Raw genomic sequence first — 16,732 nt, 5'->3', positions numbered from 1 at the left:
CACCTGGGTAAAAATCTTGGTCATGTCTGAGCGACCTTGGTCAAATTACCTAACCTCTTTGTGTCTCAGTTTATCTATAAGATAAATAATAATAGCACTACTTCATAGGATGGCTGTAGCTATTGACTAAACTCTTGCATATAAAGTGCTTAGAATTGGTACCTGGCACCTAACTAAAATGTATTCACCAATTAACTGTAAAAATAAAGTTTTGAATATAAACCCTCTCCTATTGTGAAACTCTTGGAAATTTTTAAATTCAGAGATCCAGTCCTCTGGCAAGACGTGAAAGTTCAAGGCTATAGTCCCATATCAAATTATCTTGGCTTGTGAGTTAACATTAAAAGAATCTGAAGCCCTCCCCAATTTCTTACTCATTTGGTCTTCGCCAGAGAGGTTGTCCATGCCTGTGTGCAGCTGGGGCTCACTCTGGCTAGGATGTGTGCGGCTTCCCTGGAGTTTCACAAGTTACATTAATTTAATATTAAGTCTCTCGGGGCGTCTGACTGGCTCAGTCCATAGTGCATGTGACTCTTGATTTTGGGGTTGTGAGTTCGAGCCCTACATTGGGTGTAGGGATTACTTAAAGATAAAAAATATCTTTAGAAATAATATCGAGTCTCTCTTGAGCCTTGCTTGAGTCTAGAATCTTAAGACACGCAGGAATATCAGATTATCAACCATACATCCACTGGGTTTGCAAAACATGCCTCCCATCCCAGCCCTCAAGGGACTGATTCTAAGCAGAATTGTTCCCAGTACTTCATTTTTGCCAAAAGGAGGGATGGATGATGGAGAGCATCACCTTGGTTTTGGCTTTAGTTTATGCCAGTTGTTTTGATTCTCAGACCTTGCATTTAAACTCCGTGGGGAGAGATTGCTTGTCAGGAGGCTAAGGCGGCAGCCTGTGTATTCCTCTCTCAGGAAGTTGCCCCTGAGGCGCTCTGGTCTCCCCTCAGAGTTGGGACTTGGCACTGGTCGCAGCCAGTCACAGGTGTGTCTTTGTTCTTTCTGCGGGAAGCCCTTGTTTCTGGCACTCCTGTGCTGACTGGCATGGACACCCTATTGAGGGATGGAGTGTCCACGGTGCCCGGGCAGGGGCATTGAGATCTGTGTACACAGTTGTTTCCATTGCCTCTTACTGTGGATTCACTGAGGCTTCTGGGACCTACTTCTTAGAGAAGGCTTTACCTTTTAGCCCCACCTACATCAAGTGGGGCATTGTTTTCAGGTTCTTGGAGGGGAGCTGCTGTTGACATTTGGGAAGCTCAGGGCCTAGTGGGGACAGCATGTTGGCCGGGAGCCGCTCACCATGGCCTCCAGGTTGTGAGTGTGCCCCTTCTTTCTCTGCACTTGTGGGCTCTGCCTCCAGGATATGCTTTTCCTGTCCCCTCTTGCTCTCAGGAAGGCTCAGTTGAGTTTCTCGCCATTTAACCAGCTTCTTTTATTGCTCTCTTTCTTTCTCTAACACCTGCAAAGTTGCTACTGTTTTCTGGAATTGGTTCGTTCCTTTTCCTTTTTCTTTCACTTTTTGATCTAGATTTTTTTTTTCTTTAGATGTTTCCCTAGATATTTTCTTGTGAGTTCTCCTAAAGGAAAGAGATAAAATCAGTAAGTTCTGGGTCTGCTGAAAGCATCTGTTGTTCAAACACAACTTCTCTTCCCTGCATTGGATGGTCTTCCATAGGAGATGCTCACCTATCAGACCAACATCTAAATCAGGCCTGGGGTCAGTCTGTCTTGATAGTCTGGCCTGGTTCCTGTTTAATGAGTTTCCTCTTTTTGCTGTGCCTTCTCTAGACTGAGTCCTACTTCCATAAACTTCTCAAACATGCTCCCCCAGGGCATGGGCAGTAACTGTGTCTCTACCTAATATGCTCTGGGCATTCTGCTCTGATATTCCTGCTTGCCCCCAGTGTGCCCCCCCCCCCCCACCCCGAACCTGTCCAGGACTGTGTAACTCTGGGTATAGCTGTTTCAGTCCTCAGTTGCTCTTACTATGGATTCTGATCCTGGCTTTAGAAGTGCATTTCTCCATACCTCCTATAACCAAATCCTGATTCCTTTGTGGGGAACAATTCCAGTCTGCTAACATCTTGCTTTTATTCTTTCATTATATATATTTTTAAGCTCCAATAAGTGCAAAGATCTATCTCCCTTATTTCAGTTACATACCAGGCTGTCTCTGTCTCTCTGTATGTCTCTTGGGCTGTACCTTCAAAAAATCTCGTTTCTCATTCACGTTCTCTCTGGTTGTTCCCTAAGAGGTTAGTCTTCCTTTTAAGGGGAGCCCTCTCTTCCTCTTGCTTCATTAATCTGCCTTTTCTGTTTTATTTTTTGTTCATCTTGCTCTGATGGGAAGACTAAACCATGTTTCCCTAACCTTCTAGCACCTCTTTGATTTCCAGAGTGAACCGGATTGTTCCAAGGACGGACCTTAGTGGTTGCCTTCTTTGTGCATGCAATAATTCTGTCAAATTGCTTCTCTGACTCAACCCAAGATGAGAACATAGCTCCTTAATGAGAATACCCTTGTTGCTTCTTCTCCTTTTTTTTTAAAGTTTATTTTTGAGAGAGAGAGAGAATGCCGGAGAGGGGCACAGAGAGGGGGAGACAGGGATTCCCAAGCAGGCTCCGCACTGTCAGTGCACAGCCTGGTGCAGGGCTCGAACCCAGGAACCAGGAGATCATGACCTGAGCTAAAACCAAGAAAGAGTCAGACCCTTAACCAACTGAGCACCCAGGCACCCCTCCTTGTTGCTTCTTTATTTATAAAATCTGCCACCCATCTGTATATCTGTCATTTTGGATCTGGAAAATCTAAAACAGCAGTTAGCGTTTAAATGATTAATAAATCTAGAGCCAGTGAGTTGGGGAGGAACTTTTGAGTCTGTGGACCAGCCCACATGAATTTAAGCAAGACTTTTCATAGTTCCAACTCATAGCCATGAAGATAATACATAAAAAGGAACAGAATTCCAAACAACCCGTCTGTACTGCCTGCCTGGAGTTGGACCCAACAGTTTCTTCAAGATCTGGTTATAAAAGCAGATGGTGTTCTAGAAGCTCTATTTTGAGGAGAGAGAGCCCTGACTAGGACATCTTTTCCTTTTTCCTTCTCCCTTCTCCCTTTCCCTTTCCTTTCCTAGTGGTAAAGTGTGCACACCATAAGATACCATTTTAATTGTACAATTGAGTGGTGTTCAGTAAATTCACGTTTTTGTGCAGCCATTACCACCATCCATGTCCAGAGTGTTTTCATCTTCCAAACTGAAACTCTTACTCACAGTACATAGTAACTCTCCTGTTAACCTCTCCTCTCAGCCCCTGATTACCATTATTATTTCTGCCTCTGTTCTAGGCTCCTTCATGTAAGTGGAATCACAGAATATTTGCCTTTTAGTGTCTGGCTTATTTCACTTTGTTATCACATTTTCAGGGTTCATCCATATTGTCATATGTGTGTCAGAATTTCCTTCCCTTTTAAGACTGAACAGCATTCCATTGCATGGCTGTACCATGTTTTATTTATTCATTCATCCATCGATAGATTTTGGGTTGCTTCCACTTTTGACTACTGTATATAATACTGCTATGAATTTGGGTGTACAGATACCTGTTTGAATCCCTCCTATCACTTTTGGGGATGTACCTAGAAGTAGAATTGGTGGATCATAGTGTAAGTATGTGTTCAATTTTTTGAGGAACGTCCATACTATTTCCCACTGCAGCACCCTTTCTTTTAGAGCCTTGGCTAATCTTTGCCATGGCTATGCCTATTTAAGTAAAAACTGTGCCCACATTGCTCAAGGTCAAGCTCAGCAGCCTGCATCACAAAGGCTGAACTTTTGCCGAGCCTGGGCTCAGGATCAAAGCCTGGGTCAGGCCTTCAGGACCCACTTGCCATTTGCTTAAGGTCCGGCAACATCCAGCCGTATAAAAATAGCTGCTTGCCTTTGGATCAAGTCACCGTATGCTCCATGACCTACCAAGGTGAAAATCCCACAAGGCTCTCCCAAGACTGCCAGCCCAGCTCGTAACAGTTAAAAATCTGCGATCCAAGTGCAAAAGCCAAGGTGTTGCACAATACAGGCCACTGTCACTTGGTCCAACAAAAAGTCTCAATATCTAAGTGTTAACTTGTTCTCCAAATTGCTTTTTGTCTGTCTTTCAGGGTTTCTGGCACATTTCAGGAGGGTGGAAAGCTGTCGGCAATAAATGGCTCTTCTCTCTTTTTGGGGGGTTCTGAACCAAATGTGAAATAAGACAAAAAGAATTTGAAGCGTTTAAGAAAAAACAAAAACAAAAACCTCTTCTCTTAGAAACCAAAAGAGTGTGGAAGAGGAGTTTCCCCTCTTACAGCTTTGATGTGGGGGAAAATGCTTCCCAGGAGCATTTAAGTTATTTATTGTGGAATTTTGCTAATTTAATGCATCAATTGTGAATGAACAAGTAAAAACAATAACGCTCCCTGTTGAAGGTTTACTGATGCCCCGTGATTGGCATATGTATCTCCTTTAGGGCTCATAACGTGGCTGTGAATTCATTAACTCCGTTTTGTTGAAGAGGAGACAGAGTCTTAGGCAGGGTAGGGGATGTCCCTAAGGTTTTGTGGCTGGAGTTTCATCTCGAATTTAGTTAAGTGTAAAGCCTTTTCTAAAAAGATGCGGATAAGAAAAAATGCTCTTCCCTTAAACAGAAAACTAATTTCAACGAGTTCCTAGGTTTTTACAAATATTTTAGCCAGTGGGTCTGGCAACATAGGTGAATTTTGTTTCAGTGGTTAAATATCTGAGGAATAGAAGGGTAGCGGTTATGGGGAGGGTTGAAGCACAATTGCTGTTTAAGGGTAAAAGCAACCATACAGTGCTGACTAATAACTCAGCTGAGCCTCTCCGTCGTGCAGGAAACACTAAAATAGGAGTTTGGTTATAGAGCATGGGTGTTGTGTGGAAGAGATCCGAGAAAGTGCCTGTTTTATGCAAAATCATTTGCTGCGTAGACTGTATTGGACCTAGCACTGTGTGTGTGGGCCACTGTCTGGCGTGGTCACATGGCATATACAGAATCTGCGTTCCTACTGATACGTGTGTTGGCATGAGAAATTTACCTGTATAAGGACCTTTAAAATTTAGCATTCAAAATTGTGGAAGGGGAGAAAAATGGGACCTAGTATTGGATTTTATCTAATATTTTTCTATTTCATGAGTTATTGTCCTTAAATGAAAGGTTTCTGTGTGTGGTCATTGCTGGGAATGTTACATAATTTCAAGGCTCTTGTTCATTCTGTCTGGATTAATATATTATAGATTCTCATATACTTTTCTTAGGATATTGGTTTCTTCTTGTTAAAAATAAAAGTCCTCCAGCGTGGACTGGGTGGCTCAGTCGGTTGGGGATCCAACTTTGGCTCAGGTCATGATCTCACCATTTGTGAGATCCCACTAGGGTTCGAGCCCTGCATTGGGCTCTGGGCTAACGGCTCAGAGCCTGAACCCTGCTTTGGATTCTTGTCCCTCTGTCTCTGCCCCTCCCCTGCTCACACTCTGTGTGTGTGTGTGTGTGTGTGTGTGTGTGTGTGTGTGTGTGTGTGTGTGTCTCAAAAATAAATAAAACATTAAAAAAAATTTTTTTTAAGTTCTCTAAAATGATAGGACTTGAAATCTATAATTTTCTTTCCGCTTTACCCGTACACAATTCCCCCAAATCACACTGTGCCCTGGCCTGATGCACAAAGATGAGTTTCTTAGCAGGTAGAGAACTAGGTGATTTTTTTCTCTCTTAGATTCAGTTAACTAGACTTATAACACAAAAGCATGGGAATATAAGCCATTACAAAAGGGTTTTTTTTTTAAACACTGCTATTTTCTTTTCCCTTTTTTAAAGTTTATTTATTTATTTTGAGAGACAGAGCAAGAGGGGCAGGGGGAGGGACAGAGAGAGAGGGAGAGAGAGAATCCCAAGCAGGCTCCATGCTGTCAGCGCAGAGCCTGATGCAGGGCTCCTTCTCATGAACCGTTAAACCATGACCTGAGCCAAAACGAAGAGTGAGTCGCTTAACTGAGCCACCCAGGCGCCCCGCCCTGGTGGCTATTTTCTTGAATGTTGCATTATCTCTGGGAATGGTGTTCTAATATTGGTTCCATGGTGAAGAACTTTTTGGTTTTTAAATTTAGGAGTAGACTTGGTCTGTTCTGATTTACTTAGAAAAAACTTGACTTGTGTTAAAGGACCTGCTATTTTTTTCCCTGGTTTTCCATTAGCTACTGTTAGGACCTTTGATAAGTCATTTAACCCTTCCAAACCACGTTTTCCCTCATCTTCTTTTTTTTTCTTTTTTTTTTTTTTAAATGTTTATTTATTTTTGAGACACAGAGAGACAGAGCATGAACGGGGGAGGGTCAGAGGGAGAGGGAGACACAGAATCTGAAACAGGCTCCAGGCTCTGAGCCATCAGCCCAGAGCCCGACGCGGGGCTCGAACTCACGGACCGTGAGATCATGACCTGAGCCGAAGTCAGATGCTTAACCGACTGAGCCACCCAGGCGCCCCTTCCCTCATCTTCTGAAAGGGAGTGATACCATATACTTCACGTGGAAAGCACTGAAAAATTGTTTTTAGTTTTTAGCTATAAAATTCATGACCTAATTTGTTAAAGTAATGGGGGGGGTGTTGAAAAGTAGAGAAGTAGGCTTCTGTTCTCCTTTTATAATCTGCTCTGCACACTCTTGGTTAAAGGGATGTCCCACTGTCATAACAAGTGTGCTCAGTTGGGGCCCTTTCAGAGAGAATTCAATCCCAGGTGTGTGTGTGTGTGTGTGTGTGTGTGTGTGTGTGTGTGTGTGTGTGTGTGGTTGCCTCAGGTGGCTCCTGTTTTGGTTATGGTTTACTTTTTAAAGTCAAGATTGCAGTAGTTTTGTTCTTTGGTTAAAGACATGAATGTTTAAATTGTTCTTTGAGAAAACCTGGAGCACTTCAGGACAGTGTGGAGGTGCTAGGACGCCCCCTTGTGGGATTCTGAAATATGTTCTGCAACAAATGAAAATAATAAAGTAGTTTATTCTTGTTAGGCTTCCAGCTAAGAGAGGAATCTTACTTAAGATGGTAAATTATAAATTCATCCATCTAGAAGCTTACCAAAAATGACAAAATAGTAGGCTTTATATTACATCAAATCACTGTGCAAGTTGGATTGTTAATCGTGTTTAAAGATCATAATTTTGGGGGCGCCTGGGTGGCTTAGTTAAGCATCCGACTTCAGCTCAGGTCATGATTTCATGATTCATGGGTTTGAGCTCCACATCATGCTCTGTGCTGACAGCCTCTGTCTCCCTCTCTCTGTGCCCTTCCCCCGTTCACACACACTCTCAAAATAAATAGACGTTAAAAAATTATAATTTTGAACTTGTAACATCTCAACATTTGAAGAAATATTTTAGGGAAGAGGATTGCCTTGTCGGGTTAACACCTATAAAGTGCTGTAAATTTTCAAAAAACATAACTATTATAAATGCATATGTTGAAAATGTGTTGATATGGGTTTTTCTTTAAACTTTTGGTTGTTGTTGAAAGTTTTAGAGCATAAGTACACATCAAGTGGCAGGAGTTGGTATATTTTTTTATTTTAGAGCCACTGTTTATTATTTTTAGTTTATTTTATGCAAGCTTGCTTTTTTAAAGCGTCTGTGGCTGTGTGCCCACTTGTCTTCATTCACTAATTGCATATTGAGTGTGCATTAAGTGGTAGGCATTGAGGTAACAGCATCGGGCAAGGGGCTTACGATCTTCTGAGGAAGACAGACCTTGAGCAAGTTGTTACATTATAATGAGGACTGTTAAGGAAGGTCAGGGAAAAGGTGCTGTGGGTGTGAGTAATGGGCAGTTACCCCAGCTGTGGGGCAGGGAAAACCCTTGTGAAGGGGGTGTGTAAGCTGGACCTGAAGGATGAATTAGGTTTAGGTAGGTAGAGGGAGGGTGGATTGGGGATTTGAGTTTACAGCAAAACAACACATTTAGAGGTTGAAGGCAAAACGGAGCAGAAAGTAGACCAGTGAGGCTGGAGCATAAATAAGGAGGTGGATGAAGACTAGGCAGGTACCTGAGTGTTGAAGACACAGTAAAGGATTTGGTCTTCGAAGGGTTTTAAGCAGCTAGTGGCATCACCTGATTTGCATATTGGTAACTCACTTTTGATGCAGTGTGGAGACTGGAATGGAGAGGACAGGTGGACACAGGGAGACTAGCCTACCTGTCTCTCTCCCTCCCTCTCCTTCTCCTTCCCATTAGGGCACGCATTCCTCAACTTTTTCTGTAAAGGCTCGGAGAGTATATTTTGACTTTCCAGGCCATGTGATCTCCGTTGCAAGTACTCCTCTCTTCAGATGTAGCATGAAAGCAGCCGTACACAATACACAAAGGAATGAGCATGGTTGTGTTCCAGTAAAACTTTGTTTATAAACACAGGCAGTGTTGGCCCATGGGCATGGTTTGCTGACCCCCTATCTCCAGGATATAGTAATGAAGGAAAGTGAATGGATTCAAGGGTTCCTGAGGAGTTGTGATCAGTATTACTTGGTGGTTATGGGTTTGTTTGAGAAGGGTAAGTGAGAAGCTGAAGTTGGTGTGCAGGTTTCTGGCTTAAATAACTCTATGACTAGTGGTTCCAGGACGACGTGCACACCAAGCATAGCTGTCTTGGTGAGCGTGAGCATTCGGGTGGATGCCCAGCCATTGGCTGGACATGGGTGTGTGGAGAGAGAAGTGCAGGCAGCTTTGGTGTGTTACAGAGCTTCCCTAGAGAGAGTGAAGAGGGCAGAAGGAAGAATCCCTAATAACTCTAACATCTTAAGTGGAGAGGGGGAAGAGCCACAAAGGGTGACGCAAAGAGGAAGGAACAAAACCAGGAGAAGCACCAGTGGTTAATGGGGTTAAATTGGCAGAAGCATTAGGCAAAATGGGAAGGGCCTATTGGATTTGGATGTGAGGAGGTCATTTATAACTTTGGTTAAAGCAATTTCAGAGAGTAGTGGGCTTTTTCTTTTTATGTCTATGATATGGTGGGACTTGTTTGCAGAAAGACAAATTCAGTCATCTAATTCTTCCTTAAGATTTTAGGTTCCATTTACAAATGGTATTATTCTGTTGAAGTCTAGCAGATACTAGCAGTTGCTTTTTATTTTTTTAATTAAAAAATTTTGTAAATGTTTATTAGTGAGAGAGAGAGACAGAGCGTGGGCAGGAGAGGGGCAGAGAGAGAGGGAGATACAGAATCTGAAGCAGGCTCTAGGCTCTGAGCTGTTAGCACAGAGCCTGATGAGGAGCTCGAACTCATGAGCTGTGAGATTGTTGACCTGAGCCAAAGTTGGATGCTTAACCAACTGAGCCACCCAGCACCCCAATTAGCAGTTGCTTTTTAGAATAGTCTTTGGTTAATGTTTGGTCCTATTTCAAGCTTGGTTAATCTTCTTTAAAGATTTTTTTTTTTTTTTAATGTCTATTTGAGAGAGAGAGAGAGAGAGAGAGAGAGAGAGAGAGAGAGAGTATGAGCCCCTGGGATGCGGGGGCAAGAGGAAGGGGAAGTGGGGGAAGGTCAGAGAGAGCTGGGGACAGAGGATCCAAAGTGGGTTCTGTGCTGACAGCAGTGAGCGCGATGAGGGGCTTGAACTCACAAACTATGAGATCATGACCTGGGCTGAAGTTGGAAGCTTAACTGACTGAGCCACCCAGGCGCCCCATCTTGATTAAACTCCACTATCTTTACTGCATTTTAAAATGTGTCTTATTCCTTTTTTGGTACTTTCATTGCTGAATGAAAATTGTAGTAGTTAAAAATGTGTTTTTAATATAGTGTGCTTAGGTAATTCTTAATAAATCTAATAAATTAAACACAATCATGGTGGTTCTTTCTACTTAATATTAAGTCTTCCTGGAGTGAATAAACGCTTACCCACAATCAAGTCCGCCAAGGATTTGGGGAATGCCTCCTTGCCTTACTGAGATTTCCTGCCATCGTGACTGTGGCTGCCAGGCCGAGTGCCTTTTTATTTTATAATCACTATGCCAGACACATGAAGCTGAACAAAAGAGGAGCTGTCATAGCTGACGGGTTTTGGATTTGCACGCTGCACTACCTGACTTCCCTGTGTGCTCACCGTCTGCAGCTCCCCCCTCCCCCCCAAATGACTGTATTTCTGAATCAGAGTGTGCATTTCCTTATCTTAAAAGATATGTCGACTATCATTCCATGTGGCTGTTGAGATCTTTGAACTTGATGAAATTTTGCATTCTTTTCATTTATTTTCGTCTCTTCCATGCATAGCTCTTTCACATTTTAAAAATGATAATGATAGCCCGTTTAAATTTTAGACATCTCTTAACTGTTTTGCCACAACTTCTAACATTCTATTAACGGAAGGCAGACGGAGGAACACTTAATTGGCTATTGCTGGGTGAACCTACTTTGAAATAAAAGATTCCTGTGTTGAAACAGAATGTTCAGAAAGTATAAGAAATGCCAAACTACAGTGTTCCTGTGTATATTTAGAACATATTTATCTCCTTATTGCCATAATAGGAATTTTCATGTTGCCCAAGGGAGAGCTTATGATTTCCATTAGAATGTGAGCTTGGTGACAGGCTTTTCTGTCTTATTCATGTTTATTTCCAGCTACTAGGATAGTACCCAGCATTTAGCAGATACTCAAATATTTATTAAGTGAATGAATGTTCTGAATAAATGATAGATTGTTTACTATGAATACAAGATTGAACTCTTTGCCTCTTTTTAAGTTTTTTTTCTCCCCTTTTTTCTTCTTTTAGGCAGAAACCACTAATACTAGCCTCTTGCAAGTACAACTGGAATGCAGTTTACGTAATAAAGTGTGTCAGCAATTAAAGGTAAAATTTAAAAATTCACTCTTCTCATCCTTCCTTTCTTGCCTTTGGCTTGGAAATCAAAAATAACCTGACACAGTCTGTTTTCAGAAACACACATGACCTTATCATAAGTGCTTTTCTTTTTCTAAAATTTGAAATCACAAAGTTTGGATGATTTTTTTTTTTTGAGTTTTTCTTTTGTTCTTTCCATCCCTCCAATCTCAGAGTTGTTATATGGAATCTGACGATGTTTTGCGGCTACAAATGAGCATAATCGTAACCATGGAAAACTCCTCAAAAGAGTTTGAAGAAAACACACAAGATTTGTTAGATCATCTTTCTATAATTTATGTAGCCACAGATAAATCTGAGACCTCAGGTAAGGTGGAATCTTTTAACATTTTTATTATAGTATATCTTGATTAACCTGCATCACCATTTTTTTATTTTATTTTTTTAGTATTTATTTTTGAGAGAGAGAGCGAGAAAGACAGAGTGTGAGCAGGGGTGGGCAGAGAGAGAGGGAGACACAGAATCCTAAGCAGGTTCCAGGCTCTAAGCTGTCAGCACAGAGCCTGACGTAGGGCTTGAACTCACGAACTGCGAGAACATGACCTGAGCCGAAGTCAGATGCTTAACCAACTGAGCCACCCAGGCACCCCTGCATCACCATTCTTAAAGCATTTACTTGTAGGCTGTATCATTGCAATGCAAGACAACGAGGCTTTGCGTTCGTTATTAAGAGATTAACAGTGACTGGTTCTCAATCTGCAACTGCTAGTAAGGCTATATTATTTTGGAGTAAATTAAGTGGCAACTGCAAACCACTTTTTAGTTTTCTTGGGATGATTTTTTTTTTTTGCATTCTGAGATAGGAAACAAGTTAAATGGGCAGGCACAACAATCTAATATAAATATTCACAAAGTGTTTGGGAAGTTTTGTGTCTCTTGTCCCAGTGTTACTGATCTGCAGAAGCTCAGTTAAAGAAATCATGCCGTGTCGTATTTTTAATAGCTGACTGGGTGCCAATTGTTCCTGGATGCCGGACAAGTTAAGAGAGTGTGAATTGTAGTGTTCATTGTTATGAATTTTGTCTTTGAAAATGTATGTCCTGTGTACCAGGAATTACCTAGTTCATCAGCTTCAGTTTCTAAGAACTTTTGTAGGCAACACATATTAGGTGATTTTTGACATTTACAATGTAGAGTTTGCTGTTACCCATTGGTTAGCAAGGCTGTTCTGGTGTATGTGTATGTATGTATATATATGGACACATACATACACATGTACCACGTGTACATAAACACATACCATATACATATCCAGAGAAAGAATTGGTACCAAAGTGTAATTTTATGGTCAAACATCATCTACTTTCCAGCCCTCAGAATTGGCTGTAATAGTGATGGTTCTTCAGCAGGAGAGCTGTCCTGTCTTCGGCTTCCTAGTTTTTGGTGATTCTCAGAATGGCCAGATAGACATCAATGTAGAGAAGACCCTGTCCCATGGGGAGCACTTCTGTGAGTGAAGGTTGAAAGGAAGGTGATGTTTTGAGATCCCAGGGTTTTGTTTTTCCTCAAATGTGATCATCCCAATAAGGAAATAAGGGCCTGTCCAATCAATAGGAGAACATCGCTTTATTTAAAGCTGTCCAGTTGGTTAGTTTCATCCAGAGGAGTAATAGTGTGATCCTATACTCAGAATATCTTCACTGGTAGTTCATTATCCTTTAGAGAGCCCATGTTGGTAGGTCAGTCTTTTTGTATAGATCTTTTTCCTTGTGACTTAAGAATACCCAACAGAAAATAGTTCCCAGTTTCAACGGTAGTGTTGAAAAACGAGTCACATTTTTTATAGAAATGTGTAATGTAGTACTTTAGCCGCTATATTAAGGTATGAGAATGAGATGGCTCTTTTGTTTTAATCTCATTGCTCTGATTCTTTTGGACAGATGATTCGGCAGTAAATATGTATATATTACATTCAGGAAACAGCCTTATTTGGATACAGGTAATTGTAAATTACATAAAGTAAAATTTAAACTTACGAATGTATGTTTCATTGCAGAACATGAGGAATTTTCAACAACAGATACAGAAATACTTGTCTCATTTCTCTTTTGCTATAATTTATACCCGGTTTCCCTTGCTTGAACCCACATTAGGATGAAGGTTGTCAGCACCCCCCTTCCTACTGTCATAGACACATATGCTGAGCAGTTGCTTGTATGCCAGTCTGAACGACTTAGTTCTTTTAACAGAGTTGATTCACATTGGATACTCACCCAGCTGAGAATAGTCATGTGGATTTTTATTTTTGTAGGACGTACATCATTTCTCACAGAGAGATGCTCTGTCTTTGCAGTTTGAACCAGTACTCGTACCTACTTCTGCAACCAACTTTACAAAAATTGCCTCTTTCACTTGCAAAGGTACAGATTTTAAAAATACTGGAGATTGTCTTTTTATTTTTGTTATCTGGTTATGATGACAGTTCTTTTCTGTGAAATGACTTGGGTTTCACAAAGGTTTTCAGAAAGCAAATTGGCTTGATGGTAATATTGCAGCCTTAAGAGTTCTAAGAGATAGAATGATGGAAGAAATGATTGTTGATGCCACTGTTATTCTGCCACATATGGGGGATTTTGCATTTAAAGCTTAACTCAACGTGGTGATCTGAAAGAGCAGGATGTAAATGTGTCTGGTGGAGGTGCTGCTTCCACAGAGAACAAAGTTGTGCTGCCCGGGTCGTGTATCTTTGTGCAGAATGCAAGCTAGATCTAGTGAGTATAAATCCAGCTGTAGCTTTAGTTCTTATTTATGGTTAAAAAGAGTTCTGTAAATAAATGCAAGTTGTTTGAAACATATGAAAGCATGCCCTGCCTCACTTCTGTTTCTTTTTCTTTTTAAAATTTTTTTAATGCTTATTTATTTTTGAGAGAAAGAGAACACAAACAGGGGAGGAGCAGAGAGAGGAGACAGAGGATCCGGAGCAGGCTCTGTGCTGACAGCAGACAGCCCGATGCGGGGCTCGAACTCACGAATTGTGAGACCATGACTTGAGCCGAAGTCGGACGCTTAACCGACTAAGCCACCCAGGCACCCCTTTTTAATTTTTTTAAGTTTATTTATTTATTTTAAGAGAGAGAGAGAGAGCACCAGCAGGGGAGGGGCAGAGGGAAGGAGAGACAGAATCCCAGGTAGGCTCCTCACCATCTGTGCAGAGCCCAATGTGGGGCTTGAATTCACAAACCATAAGATCATAACCTGAGCTAAGATCAAGAGTCGGATGCTTAATCCACTGTACCACTCAGGCACCCTGCCTCACTTATGTTTCAAGAAATGTTAACTAAAGCCACAAGTAAGATATAATTTATTCCTTAGATCAATAAAGTGTTAATATTCTGTGTTGGTAATGATTAGGGAAAAAACACGTATTTTTGACAAGAGTACTAACCAATGCAGGCTTTTTGGAGGGAAAATTGGCAATCTGTGAAAATTTAAAATGCACATTTATGCTCTTTGACGCTACGTCTGGGAACTGTCTAGGTACACTCATATACATATTCAGAACTGCTTACAAAAATGTGCGCTGTTAGTGACAACATCCGTCTGTCGACAGGGGGCTCGTTCAGTTGCAGTGCATTTACAGGAGGGTATACCCTGCAGCTATTAGGAGGCATATGTGGGCATGTAATGCAAACAGCGCATACACTTGGTGTCCTTTAAAGGGTGTCTGTGTACTTGCATGTCATAGAACAGTGGACGGATGCTCAGGAACCTGCTAGCAGTTGTTTCCTCCAAGATAACTGGGGACTCGGATGGACTTTATTTTCACATTTTTTGTTAGTGTTGGAATTTTTGGGGGGGGGGGTTGGGGCCATATATGCAGCTTAAAAAAACGACTTGAGTATTTCTATCAGAGTTAAGAATTTAATGCCAATGCCTTAATATTAGGAGTAGTTCAGGGAAAGCTTAAAAGTGTTGTTTTGATAATCTCCAGTGTTTTGGAATGCATTTCCACTCACCCTGTGAAGCTCCTTCTTGCTATTTCGGTTGTCTTTCTTTTTCCTTTCTTGCTCATGCCTCCACATGCTCCTCTTCACCCCACCCGGCTGAGTATCATTTTTCACTTTTGTCATCTCTGGCAGACCTAAAGACTTTCCTCTTATTTATGGTGAATGCAGATCTTTGTAAAGAGAAACTATAAAGCGTTGACTCTCTTTTTCTTTTTCTCCCAAAGGAAGAAATGAGAGGTTGGTTTAAAAAGGGAGGGGTGTGTGTGTGTGTGTGTGTGTGTGTGTGTGTGTGTGTGTGTGGTAGACATCAAGTTCTAGAAAATTGGCAACCAGCCAGCAGAGGAAAAAGATAGGAGTGTTTGAGAAAGTATTTTACCGTTGATATCTGATGCACTATTTTAATGGAGAAACTGAAGTAATTAGAAAGTTATAAATAAAACGTATATCCTGTTTTTATTCAGGCGCAACAAAAGAAAAGATGCTTCACGTTTATTTCTTTGTATCTCAAAACAGCTACATCATGTGCCAGTGGAATTAAAGAAGACGTGAAGAAAATAAAAAACACTCCAACACTAAAAGCGTGCCTCTCCTCTCCTGTGATTCAAGGGTAGGGTGAATCCATTTTCCTTTAAATCATGTTTGTTTAAGTGTTTTTCATCTGGAAATAATTTAAAAATGTGACTGATGAGACGTGTATGATTCTCTCTCTCCGGACTTGCCTTGCGTACATTAACACAGCTAGCAAGCAGTGGAAAGGCTGATGGCAGAACGGGAGAGGGGAAAAGAAGGATTCCAGTGATTCCGTTTGTGGACTGGGCTGGGGACCAGGTAGTCAGGTGTGGGAAGGAGGAAGAGGATGCGCTTTGGGGTCCTGGTTTTGTCCTGGCGGCCTGTGTGAGCTGCCTTGGTCCTGGCCTGGTCACTTACCCTCTGGCCTTCAGAGGCTGCGCCTGAGGGCACGAAGGGTGAAGAAGGCAGTCTGGCGGCCTGTTCCTGGCGCTAACGTTTGTGCTCTGACGTTTCATGCTGCTCCTCTTTTGGCACACTCCGAGGCGCGCTGAGTGCTGGTGGGTTGTCTCCCACTCAGGGCTGATAGCATGCACGTCCTGTGTTCGCAGGTATTTTAGAATGGACTCCTCTGCGACCCAGTTTCACATAGAGACTCACGAGAACACTTCAGGAGTTTGGTCAATGTGGTACCTCAACCATTTTGACCATAGTGTTGTATTAAATGATGTGTTTGTTTCCAAGGAGACCAAGCACATTTTAAAGGTACATACGGTATTTTTATCCAAGTTTTAGCCTATTTTAAGTTTTGTTTAAGGTCAGATGCAATGAAATTAATATTTATAAAGTTTAATTTTTTCTTCTGAGTTTTAAAGCAAGTATTTTTCTTGTAACATTTTCAGAATTATTTCTAAGATCTATTTGTTTTTTTAAACTATCGTTCAAGGAACACAAAGGGACCAAGGTATATTCTTAAAGGATATTTGCTGTCACCATTATTAAAAAAATTACAATGTACAGTTTATACTCAAAAGATTGTATTTATTAAAAATAAGCCTGCTTAATAAGAGACTCTTAAAAACTGAGAACAAACTGAGGGTTGATGGGGGGTGGGAGGGAGGGGAGGGTAGGTGATGGGCATTGAAGAGGCATCTTTTGGGATGAGCACTGGGTGTTGTATGGAAACTAATTTGACAATAAATTTCATATATTGAAAAAAAAAAATAAGCCTGCTTAATGACAAAATAGACTTTTTCAAAATATTGCCCGTGAAAAGTTCAAGATTACTTTTGTGAAATTAAAACAGCATGTGAAACATAAACCTATCATTT

General features: G+C 41.3%; 1 protein-coding gene across 2 annotated transcripts in view; it reads left to right on the top strand.

Moving 5' to 3' along the window:
* TMEM131L (transmembrane 131 like) overlaps positions 1-16,732 on the top strand; it is a 171,350-nt gene that overhangs the window by 97,758 nt on the left and 56,860 nt on the right. For both annotated transcript variants that reach the window (XM_086704081.1, XM_086704080.1), the window contains exons 8-13: positions 10,819-10,896; positions 11,101-11,254; positions 12,828-12,886; positions 13,199-13,307; positions 15,408-15,501; positions 16,013-16,166. In XM_086704081.1, the coding sequence (XP_086560207.1) occupies positions 10,819-10,896; positions 11,101-11,254; positions 12,828-12,886; positions 13,199-13,307; positions 15,408-15,501; positions 16,013-16,166 (648 nt within the window). The remainder of the gene's footprint in view (positions 1-10,818; positions 10,897-11,100; positions 11,255-12,827; positions 12,887-13,198; positions 13,308-15,407; positions 15,502-16,012; positions 16,167-16,732) is intronic.

The sequence above is a fragment of the Puma concolor genome, chromosome B1, assembly GCF_028749965.1.
Source record: "Puma concolor isolate L17-30 chromosome B1, mPumCon1.1.hap2, whole genome shotgun sequence".
In the NCBI taxonomy this organism is placed as follows: Eukaryota; Metazoa; Chordata; class Mammalia; order Carnivora; family Felidae; genus Puma; species Puma concolor.
Note: the sequence above shows the minus strand (reverse complement) of the source record. Positions and strands in the feature narration are given on the sequence as shown.